This window comes from Sciurus carolinensis, chromosome 4, assembly GCF_902686445.1.
Source record: "Sciurus carolinensis chromosome 4, mSciCar1.2, whole genome shotgun sequence".
Taxonomy (NCBI): Eukaryota; Metazoa; Chordata; class Mammalia; order Rodentia; family Sciuridae; genus Sciurus; species Sciurus carolinensis.
The window spans coordinates 85,339,400-85,355,212 of record NC_062216.1 but is presented as its reverse complement, the minus strand read 5'-3'; the positions used below and the strand labels follow the sequence as shown (position 1 = coordinate 85,355,212).

General features: G+C 33.2%; 1 protein-coding gene across 4 annotated transcripts in view; it reads right to left on the bottom strand.

Moving 5' to 3' along the window:
* Pik3c2g (phosphatidylinositol-4-phosphate 3-kinase catalytic subunit type 2 gamma) overlaps window positions 1–15,813 on the bottom strand; it is a 367,859-nt gene that overhangs the window by 318,276 nt on the left and 33,770 nt on the right. For all 4 annotated transcript variants that reach the window (XM_047549321.1, XM_047549319.1, XM_047549322.1 and 1 more), the window contains 3 exons: window positions 14,517–15,270; window positions 9,418–9,500; window positions 5,375–5,532 (listed from right to left, as the gene is read on the bottom strand). In XM_047549321.1, the coding sequence (XP_047405277.1) occupies window positions 5,375–5,532; window positions 9,418–9,500; window positions 14,517–15,191 (916 nt within the window). In that variant the 5' untranslated portion in view covers window positions 15,192–15,270. The remainder of the gene's footprint in view (window positions 1–5,374; window positions 5,533–9,417; window positions 9,501–14,516; window positions 15,271–15,813) is intronic.

The window sequence follows — 15,813 nt, the reverse complement described above, 5'->3', positions numbered from 1 at the left end:
TGGTTGGGGAAACAAATTGTAAAGATCATCAGGGAATTATGGATTGTGGAAATGCTTTGACATGGCTGAAAGTATCTTCAACCCACTATGGGTTGGAAATATTGTCTGAAATGGTATGAAATGGTATGAATTGAAGCTAGAAGTAAATGTGGCCATAGGAAAAACCATATAAGGGTTTTGATAAGGGAGAGTGAGAATGGGCAATATATAATGGCAGCAAAATATCTCCAAAGGCACCTGTATTAGAGTCTATCTTAATTAATTTGACTTTCCACTGGGGATGTAGCCCAGTGGTAGAGTGCTTGCCTCACATGCATGAGGCCCTTGGTTCAATCTCAGTACCACCAAAAAGAAACAAAATGAAAATTGACTCTTCTATTTCCAGGACTATATCCCTTATACTAAATGGGTCTTGCATGGATTATTACTTTGTCACATGAAAGATTCTATAACCCAATTTCTAACTATCTCTTCTCTCCTGTGTCTGGTTGTGTAGAGGCAGAAAAATGTTATACCTTTCTTCCCTATTGTAAAATGCATGACCAACACTGCTACAACAATAGACAGGATAACAAGCAAAGAAACATAACATTATTTTAAATCAAGGTTTTATGTGACACAGGAGCCTACTAAAAGAAGAACCAAAGACACAGGAAAATTTGCCACATTTTTGTGTTATGACAGCTTTGTGGAGTTGTGGTTGGACAAAAATGGTATGAACTGATGATAACTGGGTGAGGAAATTCAGTAAGACCTGTCCGTAGTTTCTTCTTGACTTCTCTGTGTAGTATTCCATCTTCCAACATATGGGGCAGGATGCCTTTTAGAAATGAGGGTCTTAGATTTACTATTCAATATGATAGAGCATAGAATTTCTTGATGGCTAATTATCACTCAGAAAGGGAAAGGAAAGTTAGAGTAATATTTCAAAGTTTTATGGCTGGCTTTGGGGGAAGGGGTTCTAGTTTCCATGGTCTGCCTTAGGGGAGAAAGAAAGACAGGTAAGAATGCTTGGTTTCTGTTCACAGGACTCAGCAGGCCGTCCTCTGGAGAATAATTTTCTGAGTTCCAACACCTTGATACCTTCTACTACCCATTCCATGTTACTCATTGGATGTTTCATTATGACTTCAAATTCAGCAAGTCTGAACCTGAAAATACCATTCTCCTCGAAATCAACCATGAAGTCCGTAGTTAAATTTCTTATCCATACTGTAAGCCAGCAAGCACTGGGGTTTCTTTGAGTTTATATCTGTACTTTAATTTTGACCACTAATAGAATCCCTTTTGACACTGATAGAATTTCTTATAGTCTCTCACTCCATGCAGTCCTTCCCACTGTATTAACCATATTACTCACCCTACTAATGGCTAAGAGCCCTTGAGATTCTTTCATTATACTACTCTACACCTCAAGTCTAGTTTTCTGCTCTTCCTCCTCTTTGCCTTTGCACCTCTTTGGAGATGGAATACACACACACACACACACACACATATATATATATATATATATATATATATTTTTTTTTTTTTTTTTTAATAAACGCTTACTCCTTTAACTGTGATCCTTCTTCCTATACTGGGTTACAATTCTATTCTGTCAATCACCACCTCCCCACCCCTACTTTTCTTTTATGTATTTAAATTCCATACTCTAAAGATATTTTTCTCTTTTCCTAAAGATGTGCTGGTATTCAACCTTCCAATAAAATCTCCCCTTATCCATTCTATTTGTTTGTAATATTCTTTCTTTTACCTTCCCTTTACTGCCAAACTTCTTTAAAGAGCAGACATCTGCCAACACTCCTTAGTCACTCTTCAGTTCTTGCAAACAGACTTCTACTTACAACCCTTTAAGGGTCACTAATGACTTCCTGGTAGAGAGTTCAACCAGTGGTCATCTAAAGCTGGAAGGTACTTGAAAGTAAGAAAACTGGCTCTAGAGAAACTTTGGAACTGGAAATAAGGACTTCGCCATCATCAAAATGATAGTTGAGAATTGTGGACCAGAGAATTCCTTGTTTAAAAATCTTGATTCTTTCAAAGTACTCCATTTCCTCACTTTCAGAGAAATGAGTTTCCTCTGAATGAAAACCCTTCACCCATCTCCTCCTCCACTTACTTAGATTTCATCTTCCCTTACATTTCTAGTAACAGCTTTTATCTTTCACTGAAGTTATTCTTAATGCATCCTTCAGACTTCTGTTCTTTTGTGAACATCTGTAACCCAGTGAACTACTCGTATAAAATTGATGAAAGTACCAGTTTGGATGTACAGTAAAAATACTTTAAATCTTATCTGAAATTTCCTTATCTGTCTAATTTAGAGACTCCCCAAAATATAGCTTCCATTAGCTCTCCTCAGAGGGAATTTTCTACAAATTCAGGAGAGACAAGCTGCCCTTTCATTAACATTAAAAAAATCCCAATAGAACCATTACATGCTTCCTACTGAAGTCCTAAAACCCCTCTTTCTTGTTCATTGGTATAACACACTTACCTCTGAATATTCAGTTATTCACAATTGAGTAACCTCCAGGTACTTACATACTTGTTTTTTCTTTGTTTTTTACTTCTGTTAATTTTTCTGTTGCCAGTTATTTCACACACACCCTTCCCATTCTCAACCATTGAGATCTAAGTAAGTAGAGGAAAAGTTTTGCTTCAAACCACGGCAAAAATCTAATCTGTATGTTTTTATTAATGTTTTTCTCCTTTTCTAAGTCACCCTCCTCTGTTTCCACTCCTATTACAGGGCAGAGTCTGCTGCAAAGCTGGGGCAGCCCTGGAGGCCCCTTCTTCAAACCCTGATTCTAGAGATAGGCCAGAACAACATCAGAAATATTACTCAGAGTAATAGGCATGAGTTTAATGGAAAGGTTTAGAAAAGGGAATACTCTTGAGGGAGAAAGTGGGTCCTCACAGGAGAACTGTGTGCCCTTCTAGAGCTCCAGTTTTACTGGGTGTTCCAGGAATGTTCCCAGAGAGTCCTGACAAGGTCCATCTTGACCTTTGACAGACAGCATAGGAACTGCATTGATTGCCTCCGAGAGAAGATGGTGTGTTGCTTGTACAACTGGAATTTTTAAGGAACTCGAGTCCCCCTGTTTTGATTCACTTTCTTGTTCACTTAATCAGTTCCTTATTCTTTGAACATTCCCCATCAAATCTGCTTCAAGAGGGTCTTGATCTTTTGGCTACCAGGGAGACTGGGGGTTGTGACACAATTTTGGTGATAAGGGTGTGTCCTGGAGACTGGACTACAAGATATAATGACGATGTGGTCCCAAATTGGCAGTTTTTTCTTAAGGGGATGTAATTAATTAAGGTTGGGGGAGATTTTGACATACCAGGCCCCCACCTTCCAGGTGCTTGTCTGTTAGATAAGGCTCCTTGTGATTTTTAGTGTCCCTTCTTTGTCCTTTCACCGTGCCTACCCGTTCATGGCTGACTACTTACCTCACACTACTTTTTCTCCTCCTTAGACTTTTAAAATCTGTAGGGCATGTACATTCTCTTTACCACTTTGCTTCTTCAATACTCAACACAATGACCTAATCACTTCACTCATAAAAGTAAATGATGGCACCGACTTGTCAGCTCCATTCTGAGAGATATGTTGGAAGATTGAATAGTGTAACTTTGAAGAACAGAAGTGATTTCCTTAATTCCTAAGCATTTCCTCTTCTCCAGCAGCTGAAGTCAACATGACCTGGATCTGTCCATTCTGATAGGATGAAGGTATAGAACCACTGATCTTAACTGGGCAATCAGAATTCTGCTTGTCAAAATTGGGAATGGATCTAACAGAGAGATGGAACTATCTTTAGATGGCTGGCCAATACCACATATGCTTGTAAGCTTGGCTTTTTACTTGTTTTGGAAAAGCAAGAGAATGAATCAGCAGAGAGCAAGTGAGATAGGGAAGCAATTACACAGGGATATTAGGTCAGGGGAATTTGGGGCTACTTAGTCATTTGTGGTTTTAGTACATTCCTAATTTGATGAATTCTTACTTTTAAATTTTATAATAAACCCCCATATTCTTTAAAAGTGTTTTCTTTCTGCTTAAGCCAGCAGGAGTTGGTTTCTTTTAGTTTGAAACCAGATGGTCCTAACTAATATACCAACATAACATTGCTATGTTTGTAGTCATCTGTACTTGCTCAGAAACTTGAATAGAGTAAGCCAGAGGAAAACATAATCATAAATATAACCAACAAATAAAAGAAAATATTTCTTGGATCATTAAGTGTCAGGAAATAGTTTCCTGTTGATACATAAAAACACATTTAGTAGCAACTAGATGTTGTTTAAAGAACTAACATTGCTTTGCAAAATAGTCAACTACAACAATGAAATAAAATATTAAAAATCTTTGAATATTCTACAACTATGGAGAAGTAAAGACCAGCAGAAGAGTTTCATAAAATACAAATTTCTACGATCTATCCTCACAGACACTTAGTCGACACATCTGCTAAATCTAATTGAGGTGGGATGCATAGGACTGCTAGACTTCTTTCTCACTGTGAGGACAGAGATTTTGTACCAGTGCTTATTCTATCTCACAGTTTTTCACTTTGAATGAAATAGTTGTTCCTAATGAATAGGAATAGTCATTTTCACTTATATATTCTCTTTATTTCTAATCCTTTTGAAATTCAGATTTTAAAGAAAACGTGGAAATCTTGCTGTATTTGTTATTAAGTATTATAGCAGGAAAATAAAATGGCTTGAGGTAAGCAATGTGAAGAGAGTTCTAGAAGACCATGCCTCTCCTTTACCATCTCAAACGTTAACAAATGGTCCCAGCTATTTTTCCTCTTATTTCACTTGAGAGCAAAACTATATCTCATAGTGCAACTTTCAATGATTTCTTTTTTTTTTCAAGTTTCTGTCCTTTTATTTTTAAAAATATTTGTTTTCATGCATTATGTTGTAGGGTACCTAGGTTGCTTCCATCAAAAAAAATGAAAAAAAAATGTTCAACATCTCTAGCAATTAGAGAAATGCAAATTAAAACTACACTGAGAATTCATTTTATTCCAGTCAGAATGGCAATTAGCAAGAATACAAGTAAAAATAAATGTTGGTGAGGATGTGGGGAACAAGGTTCGCTCATACATTGCTGGTGGGACTACAAATTGGTGCAACCACTCTGGAAAGCAGTATGGAAATTCCTTCGAAAACTTGAAATGGAACTACCATTTGACCCAGTTTTCCCACTTCTCGTTATATCCAGAGGCCTTAAAATCAGCACACTACAGTGTTGTGTTGCAGTCACATCAATATTTATAGCAACTTATAATGATTTCAAGGCTATCAATACCAGCTTTATGAAGATTTTTAAATTTACTTGCAAGTTGCTTACCATCTGGCATAAGATGAAGTAGTTGTGTTGAGTTATCAGCCAAAATACTTATATTGAACTTAGTGTTAGAAAAGAGCTGAAATGGAAATGCTGTAGTGGTGCTCCAGATCCTTCCAGAGTTGGAATTAATGTCAGCTGCATGATATGCCTCTCTCAGTCTGAAAAGTACATGGGAGAAAAATGCTTAGGACAAGATCTGCATGATTTCATTTTAAAACACCATTCACAGTGTAATTGTAAAAATCTTCGGCAATGTTTTGCTTTATAAAATTTAAACATGAAAACCATCAGTTACTGATCTGTGGTACAGTGCATTCACTTGGGCCAGTTGGTAGAGATTATACTTGGATCAAGAACAGGTGTGTAGCTTTCTTCCCCAGGCTTTCCTCCAGAGCCCTTCATTTGAAATAATTAAGACTACATTTTCATAAACATAAGACATGAGAATTCACTCTGAACATTATTACTCACAGCATTTACTTTGCTTTTTATGCCTGAATTTCTCCTCTTGGATTTTTCTCCCGTCTAGTTTTGTCAAGGTTTTCATTTGGATTTAGAGATAGTGTTAAATAAATTCCTTTTTTTGTGTGTTTAATTTATAAACAGTAGTTTTGTCTCTTCTTTTTCTTTACATTTTTGGATATTCCACAAATAACGAAGCCTAGAAGTCATGAATCTATTCTGAACAATTACTGGTTACATAAATGAGTCTAAGAATTGCAAAATAATTTATCCTTGGAGCACAAGACTTGAATTTGAATCCTGATGTTTCCACTTAGTAATGTTACAGTCAGAAATTTATTTGACTAATTACTTTGCACAAAAGTGGGTGTCAATATCTACTTCAAAGGTTTCTTGTGAGAATTAAAAAAGAAAAGGCATATGAAAATTTTACAGTGTAGAACAATGTAAAGTAACATAATCATCATTTTATATTACTATAACTTAAACCTTGTAGATCTATGTTTTATGTCCACATGTAGAATATAATATAAAGATATTTACGAGTTGTTATGGTTTGGATGTGAGGTGTCCCCCAGAAGTCTCATGTAAGACAATGCAAGAAGGTTCAGAGGAGAAATTACTGGGTTGTGAGAGTTTTAACTTAAATCAGTGAGCTAATTTCTGATGGGATTAACTGAGTGGTAACTGAAGGCAGGTGGGGTGTGGCTGGAGGAAGTGGTTAATTGGAGGGGTGGCTATGGGGTATATATTTTGTATCTACAGCAGGGGAATCTCTCTCTCTCTCTGCTTCCTGACCAACGAGTAAGTTGCTTCCCTTTGTCAAACTCTTCTGCCATGATGTTCTGCCTCACTCGAGCCCCAAGGAATGGAGTCTGCTCTCTATTGAACTAAGACCTCTGAAACCGTGAGCCCTTAAAAAATTCTTTCCTCTACAGTTATTCTGGTTGGGTCCTTTTAGTCATAGAAGTGAAAAAGCTAACTAAAATACAAGTAGACATTTAAAATGCTTTTGATAATGAAAATGTTATTGTGGGGTTTTTAGTTTAAGTTATGCTGATATCTAACCTCTTTCTAAATGGAAAATCAAACATTCTATTTTATATTTGCATCTTTAGCATTCACTGTAGTTACGCAGTGCTAAAATAGTGTCCAGTCCTTGAAGTAGCTCAGAGTTTAAACTCTTCAGATTTCATTGAAATATTGTCTCTATTGACAAATGGACAAGCACATATTCACTCAATGGGCCTGACTTGCATCAGAATCTCCCTGGGCTCTATGTCCCATCCCCACAGTTTCTGACTCAGTGTATCTGTGTAGGGTCCCAAACTTACCCCAAAATCAAATTCTCAGATCAGTTGCTGCTGCTGCTGCTGCTCTGGCAGTGCAGTATGAGAACTACTGCGCAGCATAAAGATAGGGTTCACTCTCTTTTGTTATCCCCTAACAAAAAGGTCTAGACTTCAGTCCTGGATGGAAAAGCTTCATGATTAGCATTTACCCTATGATATGACACTATTCAATGCATTCGGGATTTCTGATTTGATCATTTGGGGAGTTAAATTTAAAATATGAATTTGTGTTTCACTCTCCTGTAAACCTTTGTTGAGGAGCTACTGTGAAACAGAAACATGCATGTGCTATAGTATTGTATGACTTTTTTTTTATAAGAATGTGTTAATTTCTTGAAAGATCTGACTTTAAAGTATATCATAAGAAATCAAACCCAACAAATTAAAAAAAAAAAACCTCTCTAAAGGAGTATAAAAGAAATGTAAACAACATATTGAAGTACGCTTATTTAAATATTAGAAAAAATAGGTGTAATTAGATATATATAATATATAAATATATAATATATAAATATATAATATTATAATTTATATATATAATATATATTTATATATTTATATAATATATAAATAGGTGTAATTAGATATATATAATATATATATATATAATTATATATATATAGATATATATATATAAATCTGTTTTATTATGACTTTTCTGGTTTTGAAGACCCTCTTGTGAAACTTAGCTTTTAAATTCAATTTCAACTCATTTTGAATTAAAAATGTCTAGCACATAGTAGGTCCTCAAAAAAATTTAATGAATGACTAGAATGTTTATGTATAACATAACTATACATACATACATTTAATCATCTTATAAGTATTTTAAAATAAAAGTTATTATGAACTGAGGAAAGAAAATTTGCACATAATCTGTCTCCCTTTTGCTACTCCAAAGTTACTTTTGGTTACTTGTATTAGTTCTTATCTTTATTTCAGAAAACACCACTGATAAAAAGTATGTTAAAGAGTTTGGAAAATGCACAAAAGTAAGTTACTACTGCATCTATAAGATTTGACCTAAAAACATAAAATTATGTTTTGAAAACAAAAAGAGCTGCCACATGAGCTCATAAGAAGTGTTCTATCAGTGGGTTATACCAAGAGTGATATCTTATAGTATTCCTCATGCTTGACAGGTAGGAATGACCACATTTTAGATTTAAAGTTGCATATTCCTAACAATTTTATTACAGGGAGGAGTGTATTTCCAAAAAAATGAGTATCAATAACTTTGAACATCCTATTTAGGAATTCAAAGTATAATTTATAATTTTCTTTTGTAATCTTGAGCAAGAAATTAAAGATTGGCTATTTTTATGGTATAAGATTATTTGCTTTGTGTTTTTATGTGCATGCCTTTTAATCATTCCAATATAGAGGCAGGTTTTTCTGAAGCAGAGATCTTGACTTTTTGTTCATTTATTTGTTTTATGAATATTTCTCATGCATGAAATAGTTAATTACCATTGAAATAGTCTTAAAACTAACTAATCAAATCTTTAATCTCAAACATGTATATTAATTACATTTAAAATAACAGCCATCGAAGGATGTTTTTAACAAAATGACTAAATTACTAATGAATTAAATTTTCAGACTTAGCAAAAGAAGAGATAGCATTATATAAATTTTAATCACTAATAAGAAATTGGTCTTTCAAAAAATCTATCTTTACATTATGGATTCATTTTTATATTAGCGAAAAGATCAATAGCGTATTTGGTAATACCCTCTAGTAATCATTCTGGCTTTCATAGGACAAACACACATTCATTTAATATGTTTAATATTCTGAACACCCATTCAAGATAAGATTTAGCTAATAAGAGAGAGGCACTCACTTGATTCTAAATTGAATGTACCACGTAGAAAGGTTAAACTGTGTTAATTTGGGTCTGAGTCAGAAGAGTCAAATAATTGTCATTAAGTGAGAAATTAATTCACTACAAATCAAACTATCAACAAACAATAAGAGCTATTCTGAAATTATGAAATATTTAACGTGAATAAATTTTCAAAAGGAAATATGTCTGTCTGACCATAAAAACAAATACAATAATGGAAGTTGATTAATGATTTGTCAAAAATTTTGATATTTCACTGTATTTGCAAGTTACTGGACTTTGACATTTATATGCAATATTAATCAGTTTAGTGTTATAAAAATAGACAAATTCATTCAGTCACAGAAACTTTAAAATTTAATGAAATAGCAATACTCACTTTTTAACTTTGTCACAAAAGGAAGCCAGGGTTGTATTACTGCCTTGAGGTATTTCATCTATTTGAATGGAACAACCTATAAGCTTAAAATAAAAACTGCCTTTCAATATAGTTAAATATAGAGAAAACATGAATACAATTCTAGAATTTTTGTCCTGTTTAAATATTTATTTAAATTTTATTTTTTTATTTTCTTCAGATGTTTTATTTAATTAATATTAAATATTAATATTAATTTGCATAATTTTAAAGTATATAATTTGAATTTTGAGGAACACACATAGCACTTCAATGAAAATATAGAACAATTTCCACACATCTCCTTTAAGTTTATCTGCAAGCCTATTTGTTAACTACTATTGTTAGGTATATATACTCTCTTGTTCTGGGCTTTTGTCACTTAAATCATATATATTTTAAAAATTTATCAATATTCTAATACATACTTGTAGTTCATCCTTTTTATTGCTGATTAGTAGTAATTTTTTTGTATGACTAGTCTACAATTTGTTCAGCCATTTTCCTATTAATGAACATTGGGGTTGTTTTAGCTTTTAAGTATTGTAAAGAAAACTATTAGCTTTCATCTATATGTAATTATGTGAGCATATTCTTCATTTCTTGGGAACATACATGTTCAGTTATTGTGTACATATATGACTGCTTTTAAAATAGATCATTTTTGCTTTATATATTTTGCAACTCTATTATTAGGTACATATGCATTTACATTTATGATCTCTTCCTAATTGCCCCTTTCATCATTACAAAATGATTTCTTTTTCTCTAATTACATTCTGTTTTCAGCTATACTTTTCCTGATATCAATGAGCACAACAGCTTTCATTCTCTGGTCAAGTGTCAAATCCTTTTGTTATTTTACTTTCAATATACCTGTGACCTTATGCCCTTGTTTCTTAAGTTTGTATGTTTTAGACAATAGTTGAGTCTTCTTTTTTAATCTAGTTTTTCAATTTATGTGTTTTTCAGGAAGATTTATATTTAATATATTTATGGAGGTTGTTCTATTTCAGACCACCACATTTTTATTTATTTCTACTTTTTTCTCCTATTGACTTTGTACTTTTTCTCCTTTTTCAGTTTATTTGATATTTTTCTTATTTCTTTTAATTCCTCTCTTGGTTTCTTTGAATTGTTTTTTGGTGTTTATGCTAACTCTAGATATTACCATATGAATTTTAATTTATCTCAGTTTATTTATAATTAATGTAACATACATTTAAATTTTAGAATCTATGATAGCAAAAATAACATTTACCCTACTCTCATCCTTGATGCTATTGTTGTCATGTATTTTACATCCACATACATAATATATCCCATAACAATATGCTATTATTTTGATTTGGTCACCTCTCTTGCAAAAATTTAAATGTAGCATTTTGTATTATTCAACACACTTACTATTTTGATCACACTTTACCCCTTCCTGGATTCCATCTGTCATTTGCCTTGTCTGAAACATTTATGTTGGTACTCCCTGTTGGCATGTTAGCTGAATAATTTCTCTCAGTACTTGTTTGTATGGCAATACCTTTATTTCAGTATTGAAACATACACTTAGTGGGTATAAAAGTATGGATTCGTTTTTATTTTTTCTTTTGAAGAACTTAAAAATATTCCACTGTGTCTGCTTCCATTGTGTCTGATGAGAAGTTTGTTTTCATTCAGATTGTTACTCTACTGTTTGAATTCCCCACCCCCTGCTTCCTTTTAAGATTTTTCTCTTTACCTTTGAGTTTTAGATATTTGAGTATAATAGGTCTACATGTGGTTGACTTTGTTTTCTGTTTGAGATTTGTTGGACTTCTTAGATCTATAATTTGATACTCTCAACTAAAGTTGAGCTGTATTTCTGATCATTCCTATTTTTTCTCATTTATATATTTTGAATAGTGCTTTAGAGATATATGTAAAGGTGGAATTCACTGAGGTTTATTTATACATGAACATAGCATAATTTTTGTCAAATATATTCTATATTTCCTCCCCTTTCCCATCCCTCCTCCCTTCTTCTCAACCTCCTTCTACTCCTCTGATCTTTCCTCTCTTTTTATGATATTTGATCCCCCTTCATTTTAACTTCCCCTTGTTTGCTCAAGTTTGAGTATGAGAGAGAACATTTGATCTTTGTTTTTCTGAATCTGGTTTATTTCACTTAGCATGATGTTCTCTAGTTCCATCCATTTACCATAATTTTATTCTTTATGACTGGGTAAAGCTCTATTGTTTATATAGACTATATTTTCTTAATTCATTCATCTATTGTCAGGCATCTGAGATGCTTCTATATCTTGTTTCTTGTGAGTCGTACTGTTATAAACATTGATGTGACTGTCATGCTATAGTAAACTGTTTTTAGTTCTTTTGAATAAATATTGAGTGGGATAGCTGGGTCATATCATGGCTCCATTCCTGGTTTTTTGCGGAATCTTCATTGTACTATTCAGAACAGTTGTATTAATTTGCAATCCCACCAACAAGATAGCAGTATACCTTTTTCCCCAATCCCCACCAACACTTATTATTATTTGTATTCTTGATAATTCCCATTCTGACTGGAGTGAGATGAAATCACAATGTAGTTTTGATTTCCACTTTCCTGATTGGTGGGGATGTTGAACATTTCTTCATGTATTTGTTGTTCCTTTGTATTTCTTTTGAAAAATGTCTGTTTAGCACTTTTGCCCATCTATTGATTGGGCACTTTTCCTTTTTGGTGTTAAACTTTTTTAGGGTTTTTTGTTTGTTTTGTTTAGTTCGTACCAAGGATTGAACCCAGGTGTGTTCAACCCTTGGGCCACATCCCCAGCCCTTTATAAATTGCTTAGGACCTCATTATGTTACTGAATCTAGCTTTGGACTTGTGATCCTCCTGTCTTGGCCTCCTAAGCCACTAGAATTACAAGCATGCACTGCTGCACCCAGCAACTTTTGGAGTTCTTTATATATTCTGGATATTAATCCCTTGTTTGATCATTAGTTTTGCAAATTAATTTTTCTTTCCATTTTTCATCTTCTGCCAGCATTCCAACTATTCATAAATAGTGCTTCTTGTCTTATAAGTCTCTGAGTCCCTGTTCATTTTTATATGGCTCTTTTATTTTTGTCTTCAATTTTGGAATTTTTATTTTGTTTTCAACTTTACTACTTTCCTCTATCATTTCCCATCTGTTTTTAAGCAGATGCTATGACTCTCATTACAGATACTATTTTCAGTTCTTGAATTGTCATTTCATTTCTTTTTATTTAATTTTCATAGTCACTAATTTCTTGTTCAGATTTCTCATTGTACTATCCATTTTAAACATTTTTTACTTTATTTAAATATTTTTTAGGTAATTATACCTTAAAATCTCTATTAATTCCAACTGACTTATCTCAAGAGTCTCTTTCCACTGATCCTGCTATTTTCTGGGTCAAAATTCCTGACTTTTTAAATATTTATGCATTTGTAATTATTTGTTAGATATTGTAGATGGCATGTTATGAATTATGATTTTTAAAACATGGAATACTTTGACAGTTAAAAGTTTGTCAGCCTTAATCACATTCATTTTGGTTGTTGTAACATTTGCTTTTGAACATGACTTACTCTTAGAAGATGGTTTTGTGGAATCTTATTGGCATACTTGAGGTGCTCAGCTCAGTCTTTAGCTTTGCCATATTTTTTGCACTGTATAACATCTTGTTTGGTCGAAACAATCACTATTTAATTGAGTCAAAAGCTGACAATCTTTACTGAGCCTTGCAAACACATTCCCAATACTTGGCCAAGAATGTGCAGTAAATCCCCTGTGGCATCCTGATCTCTACCCACTGCACAGCTCCCTCTTCTCTAGCACTCAGCCCTGCAAATCACATCTGCGCTTTCAACTGCTGCTTTCCCTCCCCAGTTCAGTGATACTGCTGTTCAAATTAGGCTACACCAGACTGGAAAGCAGCAGAAGCCACCCTCAGGCAGAAACTATTGTTATTCACATGTCTCACTTTTCTCAAGGATCAATGTTCTATACTGCCTGTTCAATACCTGCAACTAGCTGCTTCATATATTTTGTCTAAGTTTATAATTATTTTCAGCAGAAGGGAAAATTTAGTACTTGTTACAATGTCATAGAAAGAACTAGATGTCCCTAGTATTGATTGACTTTTGATTCAGGTCATTTGAGGTGCTACCTCCTTTTCAAGTGCCTCAGGTAGAATTAGGTGTTTTTGTTCTTCCAGACACTCACCCCTTCTGTTGTTTACTGTATTGCCATTATTTGTTTGCAAATTAATTTGAGCAGTATGCTATTTGTGAATTCATATAATCGTGACTTTGTTTCTTTGCATCCATTTTGCCTAGTACATCACTGTATACTATAAGGGTTAAAGAGTATACAGTGATAAAGAGTTGTTGAACAAATGAAGTATTCTTTGCCTCTCCCTCTAAATTGAAGTTGCAATAGTACTTCTTTTTACTGTTTACTTCTGGCTTTACTTATGTCTGGACTTAGGATAACCACAGAAATCTTCAAATATTATACAGAAAACTCTATGGTTACTGAAATGATTGGAAAGCTGCTAATAAAACCACTAAGATGAGTTGCACAATAATTACTTAATTTCCTTCTCCTGGAATGCTCCCAATGGAAGTTGCCAGCCAATAATATAATTTAAGAGTCTCTGGGTAAAAAGACATTTTTCCTACCAATAATGATAATGGAATTTTAAATCATTATAGTGTGACACAAAATATAAATATAATGAAATGTATGTGTGTATAACACAGTAAGGATACATAATATTGTCAGCTAAGCCTCAAACTATATTTTCATTCAGTTAATCTAAGTACTGTAACACTTTATTTGGTTTTGATGAAAATGGAACTTATAAAATGAAATTTTTAAAAATTTCTTTTTTTCCAGAAAGTTATTAATTCAAGAACAAGTAATTTGTGAAAATAAATGATTCTTCCAAGTTTAATATAAATAGATTTCTCTATTTAAGATTAATTACCTTCATTACCAATTAATCCAATTCATTATTGAATGAATCTTTCAGAGTCAAAATTTAAGATCCACATGAATTACACATACCTCAATGTTTTCTGGCCATACGATTTTCCTTGTCTTGGGTAGAAAAGAACCTTTAATGAACATTGGAGAAGGTTCTCCAATGTTCATGCTTCCTCTTTTGTTCTCTTCTTTTGGCATGATGTCATTTGGGAAGGATGGGTAAACAGGAGGAATGGTACTTTCAAATCCTATATAGTAGTTATGATTTTCATTTTCCAATTCTCTTTGTGTACTAATTTTATGCAAACTAGTGGATGATGGAGTTAAAATATTGAATCTGGAGTCCTCAACATCATGATATTTTCCTATGGAGTTTTCCCAGGTGCTTTCTTTATTCATGATTTGAGGTTTTGGTAGCACAGAAGCATCAAAACCAATAGCTGATGTTTTCCCAACTTGATGCCAGGAGAACTCAGGGACTTCAGAAGTGAATTCATTCAAGGATATTTGGTGTGTTCTATCCAATGAATGCCTTTTTGTGTCCCAGTTTGATGCATTGGACACAAAAAAGGTGTTTTCTTCAATTTCACCCTGACAGAATGGAATTTTATTACTGATTTCATCTATGAGATGATCAAAACCCAGACGGACATGTCTAGAAGGCATGGGTTGAGTTACAAGATGAAATTCTTGATGTTCAGACTGATCTTCATCGCATTTATTAGGCTTTAAATCTGTTTGCCAACTGTATGCCATTCTTTATTATATGTAACAGAAAATTGACTTGGCTCCAAATATCTCTTTAATGATATTATGAAATAGGGTAGAAATTTTCCTAGGAAAAAAATCATAAAAGGAAATTAAAAACATTGTTAGTTACCAGCAAAGGAGCTTGGGAGAAATAAATATAATGAATAAATATATAGAAGTGTTTTGTAGTTTTTTCTTGGCAAGAGAAATAATTTTTTGAGTAGTATAAAATTCTATCAGGGCTGCAAAGATTATGAATTTGATAAAGAATATTGATTTTGGATGGACTCATAAAACTCCTATGATAGAAAAATAAGTCCATCTTAATTATGATTAGAGTTTCATGACTCTATCCAAAGTCAATTTTCATCTTTTGATTAATTTTCCCACTGAAACAAGTATTTCCTTCTGTACTCAATCATCTATCTATAAGCATGTTAATATACTCTTTCTTTTTTATTAATTAAAGTATTTTCTTAATTAGCAGCTATCCTATCCATAGACATAATCTTGACTCTTTTTTTCCCATCTGTAATTCAGTATTTTAAAATGGTTGGCTATGCTCTTTCCTCCCTAAATCTCTTGAAATAATTGCAAACTCTTATTCATAAGTCTGAAGCTACTTCCA